Here is a 15990-nt window from a genome sequence, read left to right as displayed (position 1 = left end):
AGATTTTTGTTCATTAGTGCACATCAGAGGTGTTTAAACTGTAGGCTAGCAGTTTCCCTCTGTTTCCAGTCTTTATGCTAAGCTAAGCTAACGGCGTGAACACAGACATGAGACACCCGAGATGTTGAACTGCACCTTTAACTGTCTGCATTGATGAGTATCTTCTACTGTATCTTATCCTTATTGATTATTTTATGGTGCTTTATTTAGTTTGTGTGTATTTTCATCAGTGTTTTGAAAGTTTAGTTCAGTTTCATTTTATAATCTTTATCAGTTTTTTGACACACTGCTATTTTACAAAAGATGTAACTTCCAGTAATATATGAACAAAAGCATGTGGATATAAATAAAGATTATTATTATTATTATTATTATTCTAATGTAAGATGTAATATTACATTGTTTGTTCGGATTCAAAGCAACACAGTTCTACATAAAGACAACGACAGTGATCAGTGTTATAACGGGAAGCTAAACTTAGCTCATCACACACACACACACACACACACACACACACACACACACACACACACACACACACACACACAGACACTCTTCCCTCCCGCTGAGTCGTGACTGACTGACCTTCAGTCTTACTCCCACCAGGCAGGAGGTGTAAGATTAACATAAGACTGCTGAAGAGTCTGGATCTGAAATATCACAGCAGACAGACAGACAGACAGACAGAGCTCTCACTCTGCTCACAAAACCAGCAGTCAGGTGTCCCGATGAGCAGTGAAAGAGGTTTTTACTCGCTGTAATCATATTAAAAGATCCTTCAAATGTGCTTTCAATGCATTTAAAAGTCTGTGTGAAGCTTCTATTCAGCTTCATCAGTCTGAGTTAGTCATATCAAGTGGATATCTGACACATTTACAGTCTGTTTAGCATCAAATTCCCTCTTTGTGTTTCCTCGGACAGTGTTTCCCTGTTGAGCTGCAGGTGGAAGTATAGTAACAAAAAGAGGGACTTTGGCACTAAAAAGACTGTAACGTTGAAAGATATCTACTTGATTTGACTCATTTGGACGCTGAAGCTTCATATTAGCTTATTAATGTAGAGTAGTTAACATGCTAATATTAGCTTTATTGCCAGCACAGTTATGTTAACATGCTAACATTTAGCATGTTAGCTTTTTGTTTTGTTTATATGTGTACAGTGTTCATTTATTTCTATTTTTTCATTACATTTATCATGTCATTCTTAACATGCATAGAGTTTGCATGGAAACATGATGCTAACATTTAGCTTGCATGCTGATGTAAGTATGTTTACAGACTAAAGATAGCATGTTAGCATTATGTCACGTATAGACTGAGTTTAGCACTGCGTCATTTTGGCAAAAAGTTGAACTTAAACACTAAAAAGACTGTAACGTTGAAAGATATCTACTTGATTTGACTCATTTGGACGCTGAAGCTTCATATCCTTCGTCCTTTAAGTCCTGGGATGTTTTATTTTAATTCAGATTGAATCAGTAGCAGCTGACATGAACAACTCGGAGTCAGTTGTGCTTCATTGTTGCTGCATCAACTATTAAACTATTAAATATCTAAAACGTGGCATCAAATATCAGATTTATTCATCGTTTCGTATCCACACACACGTTCTCTTTGAGTCTCCTGTTCGTTCGTTTGATTTATTTCAGTTTAATGATCTAAATCAAATCTCAGATTTCTCTTTGACTTTGAACAGTTCAATAAATTTGACTCGACTGAACATCTGAGAAGTTTTTTTCTAAACGAAAGAGAAACGAGAGCAGCTGGACGTGTTGATGTCTGTAAACATGAGCTCTAAAGCTCGTTAGCGCTGATTAATAATCATTATTATTTATCTTATTCACTCACTTTATTCTGTTCACGTTGTAGGATTTTATTTTATTATCATTAATGTTATTTTTTTTTCCATCTTATCGCTTTTATTTCTTTGTTTTGTATCAGTTTTATCTCATTTTTCTTTATATTTTCATGTTTATTTCATTAGTCTCAACTTGTTTTATTATCATTTATTATCATCTGTGAACTAACCTGTATGAAAGCTGATGCTGCTGAAATGTTCATAATAATAACGACTGATGCTAAGTCTTGATTACTGAATCATAAAAGACGTTCTGAACTTCTGTTTTCTGCAGTTTTGAGGGGCTGAAGCGTCACGATTGGAACAAAATATAAGAAAGTGTCTGAAAGTTGCACCTACGTCTTTCTCCAATAATCTATTTGGCTCCTCCTGGAACATTTCACTGAAGCAGCAGTGGAGATATTTAGATATTTGGGGGCTTTTGTGCCTTTTTACTTTGTGTTTGGCAGCTAAACGTTGTAGGAGGGACGATAACGCTTGAACTAAGAAGTTATTTGGATGTTGTATTACAGTCTTCCTCTGTAGGTGGATGTGAAAACGTTGAAAATAGCTGCTAATTTTAGTGAAAAAAAAAAAAACCCCATCCGCAGTGACGTGCAGTTTAAAAAGAAATACTGGCCCGAACAGCAGGAGACAGTGAAAAATCAAAGTTAAAGAGCCGTTGAAAGTGGGAGGAAAGAGATGAAGCGACCGAGAGAAAACCTGGAGGAGGCCAGCAGAGCGGCTCAGAGAAAATGAGATTTTCTTCTGTGGGAGAGAGAAAAAGATGGAGGAGCTCGGACGCAGGGAGGCTGTCAGACAGAGAGAGAGAGAGAGAGAGAGAGAGAGAGAGAGGAGGATGGAGACGGGAAACGAGGGGAGCAGGAGGATGAGAGGTGCTCAGGTAGATAATAAACTGAGCATAAGGAGCGCTCCACGCCGTTCCAGTCTTTCCATTTGTCAGGAGATGAGAGCAGAGCAGCAGGCAGCACAAACACATTGAACTGTCTTGACGACTGAACGCGAGGAGAAATATTTAGAGCTGAAGTCAGACTGCAGGAGGAAATAAGACACAACCAGGAGCCCCCAAAACCCCCCCAAATACACCTGAACTCACCGCACGCACGTCCTCCCAGCAGCACGGATGATCTGCAGCCGTGAGCCGCATGCTAACGTTAGCATGCTAATTCTTCTTCTAACCGTAGTCACATTTGTTTTATTTACACACATTTAATTATTATTTTTATTACTTTTATTTCTACTTTATTTCATCTAATTTATTTATATATATTATTTTATCATTATTATATTTTAGCTTTTTAGTTTTACACTGATATTTTAATTTTATTTCATTTATTTAAATTTATTTTTCCTGCCACTCGTCAGCTGCTGCAGCTCCTGGCAGGAAATGACGTCATTGCTAACACGGTCACGACAACGCCATCAAAGCTCTCGTCTCCGGTGCGTCGCACTTCCTTCAAGCTGCGTAGATACGTTCATCATGCTAACCATCGTAGTTTAATGTGTCGACAATAAGCTAATTAGCAATTAACACAGAGTACAGCTGAGGTTGATGGAATCACTCGTTAGTTTTCAAGTGTTTGAGCATAAACTAAAGTGATCAACAAACTGTTTCCACCTGGAAACACCCGAAATAAAAAAAATAAATAAAGAAATATTCCAAAAAAAGAGTTTCCTGTCTGAGGAGTAACAGTAGTTTCGTGATGACGTACGTGCATCATGTGACCGAAACGTCACTCGAGAGCTGAAAACATCAGATGTGTGTGGAGTGATGATGAGGAGACTGTAACCTTCCTCACATCAATGCATGAAACTAACAGAAACGTCATATTTCCATCATGTTTTACATCGTTTGAGCTTTGACTGTTTTAATGAGGTCATCTCGTGTCTTCTTCTGTGACGGTTTAATGAACGACGACTAGTTTATCTGCTGATGTTCACACAACAGCAGTGGACGGAAACAAATATTAAACTGAATTTTCTTTTGCAGATTTTGTTCTTTTTGTGATATTTCAACTTTCTTTTTTTTAGAATTTCTGGCGTTTCTCTTTGCAAACTGAAAACGTGCATTAAAAACAGGTGGATGGAAACACGTTTATTGATTCTGTCGTTCAGTGTTTTGATGACGGAGGTGGAAAACGTCGTCTAACATGTCGGTCAGCAGATCAGTTTGTGTCCTGCATGGAAGCGTCTGCTCTCAGTATGTTTCTACACTCATTTATTCCCGTTTTTTCCTTTTATATAATTGATATAATTCCTTTATATAATTCTGACATGACGAGTTACAAAAGTCAACATGTAAACATTTCCATCCTGAACCACAGACTGACTTAATCTGTGACACATGTTGGTTCAGAGAGTTTACTTTCAAATGTCAGATGAGATAAAGAAATAAAACCGTTTAACCTGCTATTTATACACACACACACACACACACACACACACACACACACACACACACACACACACACACACACACACACACACACCCCTCAGGTACAGTAAAGTGTTTCTGTGGCAACCGTCTGGCTCGACATGAAAGTGAGAAGATGAGAAAGACTTTCAGAGTTCATGTGTGTGTGAAACGATGATGTAAACTTCAGTGATATCATCAGTGCAGGAGGAGTGAACACACACACACACACACACACACACACACACATATCAGGGCAGCGACGAGGCGGAGGAGGAGGAGGTGGAGGAGGTGGAGGAGGAGGAGGAAGGCGGGAAGATGAGAGAAAGTGAAAGTGAGTCAAAGCATCTTGAATCAAGGTGAAACTTTTCAAGAAATTAAAACTTCACACCTTCCTTTCACTTCAGGAGGTTTATCAGTTTTCACCAACTCAGCCGCCTCAAGCACCAAAACAGAAAGCATTTACAGCTTCCTCTTTTCAAACCTTCCTCTTATTTCTCCAGGGACCACCGACTGAGCTCCACTCTCAAGTCACTGAAAAGCCTTCAGCTGGTGGCTGCTGGGAAATCAACCATCGCCACGGCTGTTGTTGTGTTCTGACTGTTTCATTCAGCGGTTTGTTAAATCACCTGTGAAGACTGAGCCATACAGACAGACATCTGATTGGCTGTTCTGCCGCCGCCTTGAAACTCGAATCTCACGTTTCAGCTCGGTCAGCTCATCCGGACCGAAGTGGACGACTTCAGACCTGCTTCAGGCCGTGTTCACACCAAAACGCCGGTCCTCCCTTTCATTTGAATGAGGGGGTGGTGCGTTACGGCGCCGCACACAGCTGGAGATCAGACTGATCAGAGTAATGAACTCTGCCATGAGGGAGGACAAAGACGTTACAAGGACGAGGGGAGGACATTTATCTTCATATGATGACGTTAAAAATAAAGTTAGACTTTGCTGTCGGCTTCTCGACTCATTTTAAAAAAGACGAGAGAAAAAGAGAGAGAGAGACAGAGAGAGTGCAACTGTGGTCGAGCGAGCTAGAGAGTGAATGAAGAGAGGGAGCGCTAGTAACGAGGAAGCCGGTGAATCAGATCAATCAAATGTTATGTTGTGATTGTTTCACAGTGGTTACGTTGTAGAGCACAAATAAACACGCTCACACCCCCCCGCACACCTCCGCTCGACCCTGTGGCTGAATACGACCTTCTGACCTGAAGGACTCGTCTCTATTAACTAAAGACTTGTAACAAACTTCTCAACTGACCTACTTGACTTTGTCTTGATTCACTTGAGACTTAACTTGAGTGTCAACTTGCCTCAACAAGACTTGAAGCTCGACTTGACTTTTCTCGACTAGTTTGAGACTGAACTTTGACTTTTCATATGACTTGAAACCCGACTTGGACTCGTCTCAAACAGCCTGAACTTGAGTCAATCTGATCTCAAGTCTGAGCGGACTTGTAAGTTGTTTCAACTCGAGCCAGACAGTAATGAACGACTTGTGTTGAGGCTTAAGGTTCGACTGAGTCAGGACTCGAGACCTCACTTATTTGACTGAAAAGCCGCTTCGGACTTGTCTTGATTGACAGGTTCTCGCCATGTTCACGTCTCGATGGACTTGATACTTGACTGAGACTCGATTTGAGACCTGACTTGATCAATTTAAGGTTTATCTAAAGCTCCTTTTAATAATTTGTGTTTGACTTGAACTCATCTTGATTAATTCGATGTTTAACTCGGAGGTGATAACCAGCACGGCGTCTTCATGTCGCTCTGATCGTTTATTGATGTTTAAATTTAAACCAGAACGTCTTTAATCTGCTGCTCGCTGCAGGTCGGCGTCTTGCTCAAGGACACTTCAGCAGGATGGCGTAATGTTTTTGAAGGACGACTTCTCTCTGCATCTCACACATCCTGCTGCTTTGTCTCATGTTAATCCAGCCAATTACGTCGCTCTATTCTGATTCCCACCTCCCCCCCCCCGCCTCCCTTCATTTATCCTCTAGTTACCTGCTGATTGAATATGTTTGTGAAGGTTCCTCCCTTACAGATTGCACCGTCAAATTCTCTCATTTTTAATTTCTTTCCTCCTTTTCCTTCAGTCTTTCCACTCGTCGTCCTCTGGCGATCCGATGTTGCTGTGTGTGTGTGTTTATGTGCACGTCGGGAGTATCTGAACGTCTCGGGTGAAACGTCCTGTGTATGTTTTCCCAAGCGGCAGAGTCTCCTCTGGCTTCGTCTCCTCATTAATTATTCATGTACATCCCGTTTACAACTCTCTCTGTCTCTGCATCTCTTTCCTCCCCCCTCCTCTTGGCGTCTTCAGTGTACATATACAGTTTATCTACGATGTTATCTTCATCTGGAACCTCACAACCCTTTTGGTTTGTTTCCCACCGAAAGATCAATAAAATCATATTGTGATTGTATTGTATTGTGTCTTTATGATCTCTTTCATTACTCTTTTCACCTTGTCTTGCTTTCTCCCTGTTTCTGCTTCTCTTCTCTTCTGTTTCTGTTCCTCTCTCTCTCCATCCTTCACTCTCTTGTCAGTTCAGCTCAATTTAAAAGGAACTTTATTGGCATTACTGTCAAAAGTCACTGTCGCCAGAGCGATGCATTAGTCTGGAACAATTATAAGATAAACAATACAAAATATTGATCTTTCTTTCTCTTTCGCTCTTGATCATTTGCTCCCTGATGTCAACTTAAATTCTACATCTGTGATTTATAAAAAATGCTTCCAAGCAAAACTAAAAAGCCTCCCCAGCGGCTGCAGTCTCCGTCTCTAACAGAACATTTAAACATTTTATGACTGTAAGAGTTCGGTTGATTCGTCTCTGCTCTTATTGAGTGTTTTTGGTCACGTTAGTTTGATTAGAAACTGGCTTCAAACACTAATAACAGCATCACGTTTTCAGTCTCTAGAGAGTAGTTCTGTGTAAGACAGACGCTACTGAGCATGTGCAGGTTAACTAGCTTGTTGTGCTTCATGTCACAACCACTTGACTTTGTACTACATTGTAAATTTCAGCATCAAGTCAAGACGTTCTTTCATGTGCGTTTTATCAACCACGTCACCGTCATTAGTCTCTTTCGCCGTCTTTAACTACAGTCTGACAACATCGTTTCTTCTCTGCTGTTGCTCTGCAAACTTCAATCAGACTGCGTGAGTAGGAGGAGGCGGGTCGAGTCACGACCAGAAGCCAAAGTGTTTTTTTCTTCTTTGTTCCACGCAGACATGAACGGGAAGCAAATGTTGGTGTGACTGCACTGCAGCATCAGAGGGGACAGAAAGAGAGAGAGAGCAGCCTCTCTGCTGCAGCTCTACCAGGGAAAAACCATCGTTATCTGAAACGCCGTACGGCCGCAGGGCTGCTGGGAAATATTTGCATCCGGTTCTTTTCATTGTTGATTGAAGTTCAGTGAAGTTCTGCAGCAGCGTGTGTTGGTCTGCTGCTCTCGTTTGTTAGTGCTGGAGGTCGCTGCTCAGCTACGCTAACGTTCAGTCTCTGGGTGACGGCGAACCAAGGATTCAATACATACTTTGTCTTTGCGAGGATAATTATTAAAGGGGAAATAGTCTGCTTTTTGTGATTTCCTGTTATTTATATCCTGTTCTTGTGGCTCAAGAGGTTGAACAGGTCGATGGTTTGATCCCCGGCTCCTCCAGTCCGCATATCAGAGTGTCCTTGAGCAAAGTACTGAACCCCAAAATGCTCCCGATGCTGTGAGTGTGTATGTGGTTGCTAAGGTGGTTGCTAAGGTGGTTGCTAAGGTGTTTCCATGTGTTGTTCAGCTCCAACATGTACGGATGGATTTGAGAAGTTGACATTTGGAGTAAAGAAGGAGAAAAAGAAGTGAAATCCTGCTACTATAGTTTGTTTACGTAGCCTCCGGAGCCGGAGGAAGCTTCCTGAAAGCTGACCAATCAGAACAGAGTGGGCTCATCAGGAGGGCGGGGCCTTAAAGAGACAGGAGCTAAAACGGCCTGTTTCAGACAGAGGCTGAACTGAGGGGCTGCATAAAGGACCAGTAGAAGATAAATAAGGAGTTTTTAACTGGAAATCATGTAAAGATATTCCAGTAGAGCCCCGGAATATAAATATAGAGCTGGAAATGTGCAGAATATGTCACCTTTAAACTGCTTCACTGCCCATTTCTGCCTTTTTCATTCTTTCAGATTTACTAACTTTACAAAAATCATAGAAGATAAAAATTCTTATGTGAATCGATTTTAGTTTTTCTGTTTCATGAGCAACAGTCTGAAAATGCTGCAGACCCTCCTGACTGTTCTCTGAAAATTGAAATCTGTCTTTTCCATCACGGAGAACTGATCCCGCCTCGAAAACAACTCGACTGAGACGAGATGAACACTGACATGAAGGCACAATTCAATCTGTAACTGATACTATGGTTGTTTCACTGCTGGAAGACCTTTAAAGGCCAAACACACACACACACACACACACACACACACACACACACAACATGGAGAGCAGAGGGAGGTTCCTATTGCACACAGTGTGTGTGTGTGTGTGTGTGTGTGTGTGTGTGTGTGTGACCTTGGAAAAAATCCCCTTCACTTAAAGTCCCACCTACCCAGCACTAACGAGCTCGTTTGCCTCTTGTCTTGTTAATTGGCTACAATGACACAAAAAAAAGCCCCACCCACTCGACATGCGGGCAACCAATTAGCCGTCACAGCTCGAGACTTGGCTTCGACCAATCATGATGCGGTTAGAGAGTAATTAAGCCTGATTAGGCTGTGAAGTCAAGGCCACGCCCAATAGGAAACGGACAGAAAACACAAACACACACACATACACACAGAGTATAACAGTAATGAGGAGTTTCTTTGAAAAGCTGCCGTTTCTTAACCTTAATTTTTTCACTTAGAGCACACACTAATTAGAGAGCAAGAAGAGATGAAGGCAAACTGTGCTCATGTATCAGAAATATCCGACTGTGTGTGTGTGTGTGTGTGTGTGTGTGTGTGTGTGTGTGTGGAGTTTCCTCTCTAGCAGCCAGATTCTGCTGTGATCCCCCGTCTCAGTCCGTTGCACCGAGAGACAGAACGAGGAGGAGGAAAAAAAAAAAAAAAAAAAGATGAAAGGAAGAGGAGGATGAAGAGGAAAAAAAGAGGAGGATGGCTGGTTACAAATTGGGAGAGCGCTTCCATTGTTCCCCTTTTCTCCAATTTGTTATTTCTGTCATTGTCTCCATTTCCTGTTCATCACACCACCCAGAGGAGAAATCCCCACAGACGCTGCTGACAGGATTTACACAGAACTTGTTGTCTGTTATTTCGAGGATTGTTTCCATGTTTGCATCGACTGGTTTTAATTCTGAATTCATAACAGAAACAACGTTTTATTTCCACAAGGCTGAAGCCTATGGGGGGGGGGGGGGGGGGGGGGGGGGGGGGCTAAACATTGTTAATTGGGGCGGGGCTACAAGTTTTGCGCCGCTCACCACAGACTGTAAAATATAATGGACGTAGCCGCGGTGACATCACCCACTGGAGCCAGAAGTGACCATACTTGGACGAGAGGGTGGAGCTGACCGTAACGCTAGCTGCTAGCTTGGTTAGCATGCTGCATTTACACTCTATGGTTAACTGTGATAATGCTAATGCTAATTTTTACTAGCGAAAAACTGCTATCACAAATGCTGAACAAGACCAAAATGTTACAATTAACTTTCATGAACTGACAACACACTGAAATAGCGACGCTATGGCTACGCCTGTACTCTGTGAATCTGAGGTTACGCCATGGTTACGTTACCTAACCAATGTTGTCACTGTGGTAACGACTTGCCTGTGCTGGCATCCACCTGTCATTCAAAGCGGCCAAATTATACATAACTTTAAAGTTCACCTCTCGTACAGTTGTCATGAAAGGGGAAATTAGCTTTAGAAACCAAAACTGTTTTCTGTACCAGGCTGTTAGCATGTTTATTTCTGCTGTTAAATTGACCAAGCATCAACCTCCAGGGCTGAAAAATGAAGCCAAAAACTGCAGTTCCTTGAACGACCACTTGAGGCTCAAAAAGCGAGTCAATCCCCATAGACCTCCATGTTAAAATGTCCAACTTTACAGCAGAAATAAACATGTTTACAGCCTGGTACAAACAACGGTTTTGGTCTCTGTAGCTAATTTCCTCTTTAATGACAACTGTACGGGGGGTGAATTTATTTATAACTCACCCGTTTAAATTTTATTAAGCCGTAAAGTTCTGCATAATGAAGGACATGGCTGCTTTGAGTGACAGGTCCGCCAGCCGCTAGGTGGCTCGTTTTAGCAACCAGGTTTCATTCGGCCGCCTCTGCTCCGACTCTTTGCTCATTTTGGATTAGCCGGGAGTTAGCCGGAGTGAGGCACCGCCAAGATGGCGACGGCCGGAGCCGCCCACTTTGAGCTTCAAAACTGCCGTTCAGAAACCAGTGGGTGATGTCACAGAGGCTACATCCATATTTTTTTTACAGTCTTATGGGGATTGACTCGCTTTTGGAGCCTCAAGTGGCCATTCAAGGTTCAACGTTAGCTTCATTTTTCAGCCTGGAGGTGGCCGCTTGCCGCCCACCACCTAAAAAACTCGTAACGAGTCTCTCAGCAATGAAAAAAGTCTCTCTGAGATGTTGTTGGCTTGTGTTTGTTAGCGATGTCTAATGTTGCTGTCATCAGTTATTTAAAAGACATTTATTAAAAAAAATTTAACTCAGTCTGCAACTTTATTTTTATGAAGGAAACATAAAACTAAAGCTAGCCAGCAGCTAAACTAGTGCTGTTTAACTCCAACAGAGACGGGTTATTGTTGGATCCCAGCAGACTTTTAGACACTCAAACAAACACCTGCATGCTTGTTGTTTAACAGTTGACGTCAAAAACTGTGTTAAACAAAGGGCAGGTTGGAGTTTTGTTATTTTTTGTTCTTTTACTCTTGTGCTGCTGTGGGTAACAATGTTCTCATCAAATCAATTGTACTTTTCTACACTGTCGTTCTATCAATAAAATTGAAGAAAAAAAACAAACTTTGTTCAGCTAGCGAGAACCACCGAGATAAAAGAGTCACAGCTGCCTTCAGGCTTCGTTACTCGGAGGTTTTGTTTTTACTCTCGTTTTGATTTGCTTTGTGTGAAGTTTATCATCCATATTTAGTGATGTCAAAATGTGAATGTTGAATAATGTGAACAACAATTAATATACAAAATAAAATAAACAGTTTTTAGCGCTGAAACAACTGATGCTGTCGTTTTTTTCTTGGAAGGAGAAAACTTTTAAAGTTTCACATATTCTCAATGAAACTAATCTAAATAACTGATGAGGAGCAACGTTAGACGTGAAGTTGTGAGTCTGCAGCCGTCAGCGTGTTCAGGAGCAGCAAACATCAGGAGCCTCCATCTTTATATGCGTCTGCCTTTCAGCTGCCGACTCGCTCTGTCATCACACTCAGTTTCTCTCATTAATCGTCTCTCTATAGCAGCAGCTCTGCAGAGAAGAAGAGGAGGACGACGGAAACACACACACACACACACACACACACACACACACACACACACACACACACACACACACATCAATACAGCCAGGCTGAGGAAAATGAGAGGCAGTGATTGTGAGAGGAGTGAATCGATGGACTAGTTTGGAATCTGAAGGAGGAGAGAGGGAGGAAACAACAGAGAGAGAGTCTGAGAAACTGAGGGAAGCCCAGAAAAAAAAAAAAAAAAAAATAGTGAAATCCAGACAGAGTGAGTCATAAAGAGCTGAGAGAGAGAGTCCTTCTTCACACTAATGGAGGAGGAAGACTTTGATCCACACGTGGCTGTGCAGAAACTCTCTGAACCAAACACATCGCTGGTCGTTTGTTCAAACAGTCAAAATGATTTAAGACTGTGTTTTCCCTGACAGGCGACTCTTGTGCTGTGATTAATGCTCTCTCGCTCGCTCTCTCTCTCTCTCTCTCTGTATGGAGCAAAGGAGGAAGTGATGTCATAGCGGGAAACTCTTGACGGACTGCGAGAAGGAGGTCACGTGACCGACAGGGTTAGCCGAGATAGCGCTACTGTTAGCGAGCTAATCGGCTGACTGTGAATAACATTTCATTACATTATGAAAAAAAAAGAAAAAATGATAATATTTAATTGTATTCATGGTTTATTTTAAGTTAATTTAGCTGGCTTTTATTCTGAGTGACTGAAAATGAGCCTGTATTGTTTTACTTAATATTGATATAAAGTAATATAACAGCTTACAGGTTATGACAGTTATATTGGCGGTCGGGTGGCTCGGGGTTCCTGTGAAGAGGTTCCTGTGGTCTAAAAAAGTAAAACCACCCAGTCAGACGATGTTGTTTTGTTGAGTTTTATTTGGAAAAAAAAAAAAAGTGTCACAACGGACACATTTCAGTAAGAATGTTTGTCTGTTTGTCTCCTCCGCTCTCATTTATTTCCATCATCTTCCTGCCTTCCTCCTTCTGGTGTCTAACTGCTGTCCTGACATCACATTGCCTTCTCCAGTCAATGGATTTCATCATGCAGAGTCAGTGTGTGTGTGTGTGTGTGTGTGTGGAGTATCATCATTGCATCAGATCGAGATTTCCAAGAATAGATGAAAAACAAACAACCAGAAATTACCAGAAAATAACACCATAGAAGGAGAAAATATTGTCAACTGTAACTAATAAAACCATTTAATCTCACTGCAGCACTTTAGGCATCAGATCAGGTTTTTTAACTAAGTGTGTAACTCAATAGTGCATCTCCATCATCAAACCAAAGTCCAGTTTTCTATTGACAAACCAGCTGAGTGTCCACAGTTACATCAGCAGGAGACATATGCTACGTTTACACGGAGCCTAATATTCCACTAATAGTCCAATCAGAATAAAAATGACTCATGTAACCACGTCAACCAGAGGAGACTGGCCAGGTTCACTATTATAGACGTTCGTTCTACGTATGTTTACCTCAAGTTTTGGAGCTTTGACCATGTTTAAAAAGGTGTAATATACGACATTCAGCCCCACTAGATGTTGCACTATAGCACCAGCAACTCAGACCAAAACAAATGTGCACGTTGTTTACTCAATAAAGTTGGAAAAAAAATGAAAGCAGCCCCTGAACAGACAGCTCATGAAACTCAGATCAAACTGTCAAACTAGGCAGAGCTGATCAAATATGGATCAAGATTCTGTTACTGCATCGTCTGTTTCTGCAGAAACATATTTAAGTGAACGGTTCAGCTGTAATATGATAAAGTTTGGATTTTTATATAACTCATCCGTTTAAAGTTTATTAAGGCTTTATGTTATGCATAATTAAGGGCTTGGACGATTTGATTGACAGGTGGGTGACGTCACAGGCAAGTCGCTACCACATCGACAATGTTGGCTAGGTAACGTAACCATGGCGAAACCTGAGATTCACAGAGTAGAGGTGTAGCCGTAGCGTCGCTATTCCAATGTGTTTTCAGTTCATTGTAACATTTTGTTGCCTAAAAAAGTTTTGTTCAGCTTCTGGTTGAACTAAAAGACCCTCTAACGAGTCCGACGTTCAGTTTTTCCAGTAAGTAAAATTTTATTTTAATGGTTTTAAGCTTGTTCTTGGCTAGCGAAAATTAGCATTAGTGTCATCACAGTTAACCACAGACTGTAAATGCACAGTGCTAACCAAGCTAACAGCTAGCGTTAGGGTCAGCTCCACCCCTTTTGTCCAAATACGTTCAATTCTGGCTCCAAAAATCCAAGATGGCGGCGGCAAAAGTGCAAACTCAAGGCTTCAAAAGTCCACAATAAACCAATGAATGACATCACGGTGGCTCCGCCCATTATTTTTCTTACTGTCTGGTTTGTGACCCGGCCGCCATGTTAAAAATTGACGCAGGCAGGACAGGGAAGGACTCACGTGCACTAACATGCAGTAACATGCACGTGCACACACACACACACACACACACACAGAGCGACTTCATTCTCTGCTCAGGACGCCATTAACAACAATATATGTTTGCTGCCGTATTAACGTTCTAAATCGAGCTGAATGTTGTTTATTACACTGTTAACATCCAACATCATAAAAGGATATAAATAACAGACAACCAAACATACGTCCCCTTTAACATGCAGCCTTTCAGTAGTGATGCACCTCCTGTAATACACCAGTAGATATGATTAACCCTGATGATATCCAGTATGTATAAAGATGTCTCCTCCTAACTTACAGCTTTCTACCGGATTCAGATATTGAGTCAGACCTGCATGCACCTCCCCTGCTGCCTCTGTATAATGTTTTATGAGGCAGAGAAAGAGGAGGAGGAGGAGGAGAGGGAGTAAAACCCTGTCTGCTTTTATCCACCTGAACAGCTCCCTCCTCTTTTTTAATAGAGTTTATTCTGCAGTATGGAGTCATATACAGTATATGTGTGTGTTAGTGTGTGTTAGTGTGTGTGTGTGTGTGTGTGTGCGTCTAAAGCTGGGTAAAGCTAGCAGCACCCGCGGGGCAGTCAGGTGTAAAAGCAGCAATAAAGGCGTGGGATTTCTGAGGGATGGAGGGAGGAAGGCTGGGGATTTTCACAGATCGAAAGATGGGAGGACGGGAGGGGGGGGGGGGGGAGGAAAAACAGAGGAGGAGAAAAAAAAGTGATTCAGAAGTCAAGCGATATGCGAAGAGTATGAAGAGGGGAGGAGAGAGGGGAGAGAGGAAGGGTAAGAGCGAGGTGAAGAGGAGGAGGAGGAGGAGGTGACGCAGGCTTTCATGCAGGGTGTTGCCCTACTTTTCAGTTCAGCTACTGTCTGGTTTCAGGCTTTTCCCAAAAAAATCTCTGGTTTTCCCCCCAAAACTGAGCTGCAACTGCGTCAGAGATGAAAACTGTAGAAAAACAGACTCACAGTGGATCTCCTGCGTCAGTAAACAGGAGTTTTATCGCTCCGTCCACCTCCACGTTGTCTCTTCCTTTCCTTTGTTTGTCTGTTGTTAGATTTACTCTGAATATTTAGGACAACAAATATCTATCGGTGCAAAAAAAACAAACTTCAGGCAATAAGTAGAGACATTTATTCATGTTTCTCCTGGTTGAAGCTACAGGTGATTCCAGTAATGAGCAGACACTGTTAAATATCGCTCTGTGTGTTAAAGCTCAAGCTGTTAAAACTATAAAACCTTAATTTTTTTTTATTCCATTTACTTGTCCAGGGGAATGTTTTAAGCACCCTGCTGCTGCTCATGAAGTATTTCTCTGATTATTAACAGACAAAACAGTAAAGTGTTCTCATTTGAATGAAAAAGAAAAAGTGAAATTAACTCCTGAGAGTTGAACTAGACTGTTTTTGGGGTCTTTTGGAGCAACATCTCGCAGCCTTTATGTGAACTACAGCGTCAACAGTGAGGATGTTGTTGTTTGCTGCACGTTTGTCTCCTTTATTACAGAAAGTTCTACAAGCTTTTATCTGTTCTCCGCTTGATTATTGAAACACACTTAACTCACCGTCTCCAACTGTTACTAAACGCTGCTGCTCGACTTATCGCTGGAACAAAGACTCATGATCACGTCAGACCTGCCTCCCTGCACTGGCTTCATGTTAAATATCATATAGATTATAATTATTGCTCACTTTTAAAGCCTGGTGTGTGTCTTCTCGGACATTAAGATCTTCAGATGGAGTCCTGCTGGTTCCTCCAAGGTCACAGTTGGTGAATAAGGGTCATCGGGCTTTTGCTGCTA

The 15990-nt window shown here is 41.7% G+C and overlaps 1 protein-coding gene across 2 annotated transcripts in view; it reads right to left on the bottom strand.

Annotated features, from left to right (window-relative positions):
- LOC121888193 (LYR motif-containing protein 4B) overlaps positions 1-15990 on the bottom strand; it is a 41822-nt gene that overhangs the window by 5516 nt on the left and 20316 nt on the right. The window contains exon 3 of one of the 2 annotated variants that reach the window (XM_042399606.1): positions 11667-11760. The exons of the other annotated variant lie outside the window; for it this stretch is intronic. Coding sequence (XP_042255540.1) covers positions 11722-11760 — 39 coding nt within the window. The 3' untranslated portion in view covers positions 11667-11721. Of the gene's footprint in view, positions 1-11666; positions 11761-15990 lie in introns of those variants that run through there. 2 annotated transcript variants of the gene reach the window in all.

The sequence above is a fragment of the Thunnus maccoyii genome, chromosome 21 (genome assembly GCF_910596095.1).
Source record: "Thunnus maccoyii chromosome 21, fThuMac1.1, whole genome shotgun sequence".
Classification (NCBI taxonomy): domain Eukaryota; kingdom Metazoa; phylum Chordata; class Actinopteri; order Scombriformes; family Scombridae; genus Thunnus; species Thunnus maccoyii.
Note: the sequence above shows the minus strand (reverse complement) of the source record. Positions and strands in the feature narration are given on the sequence as shown.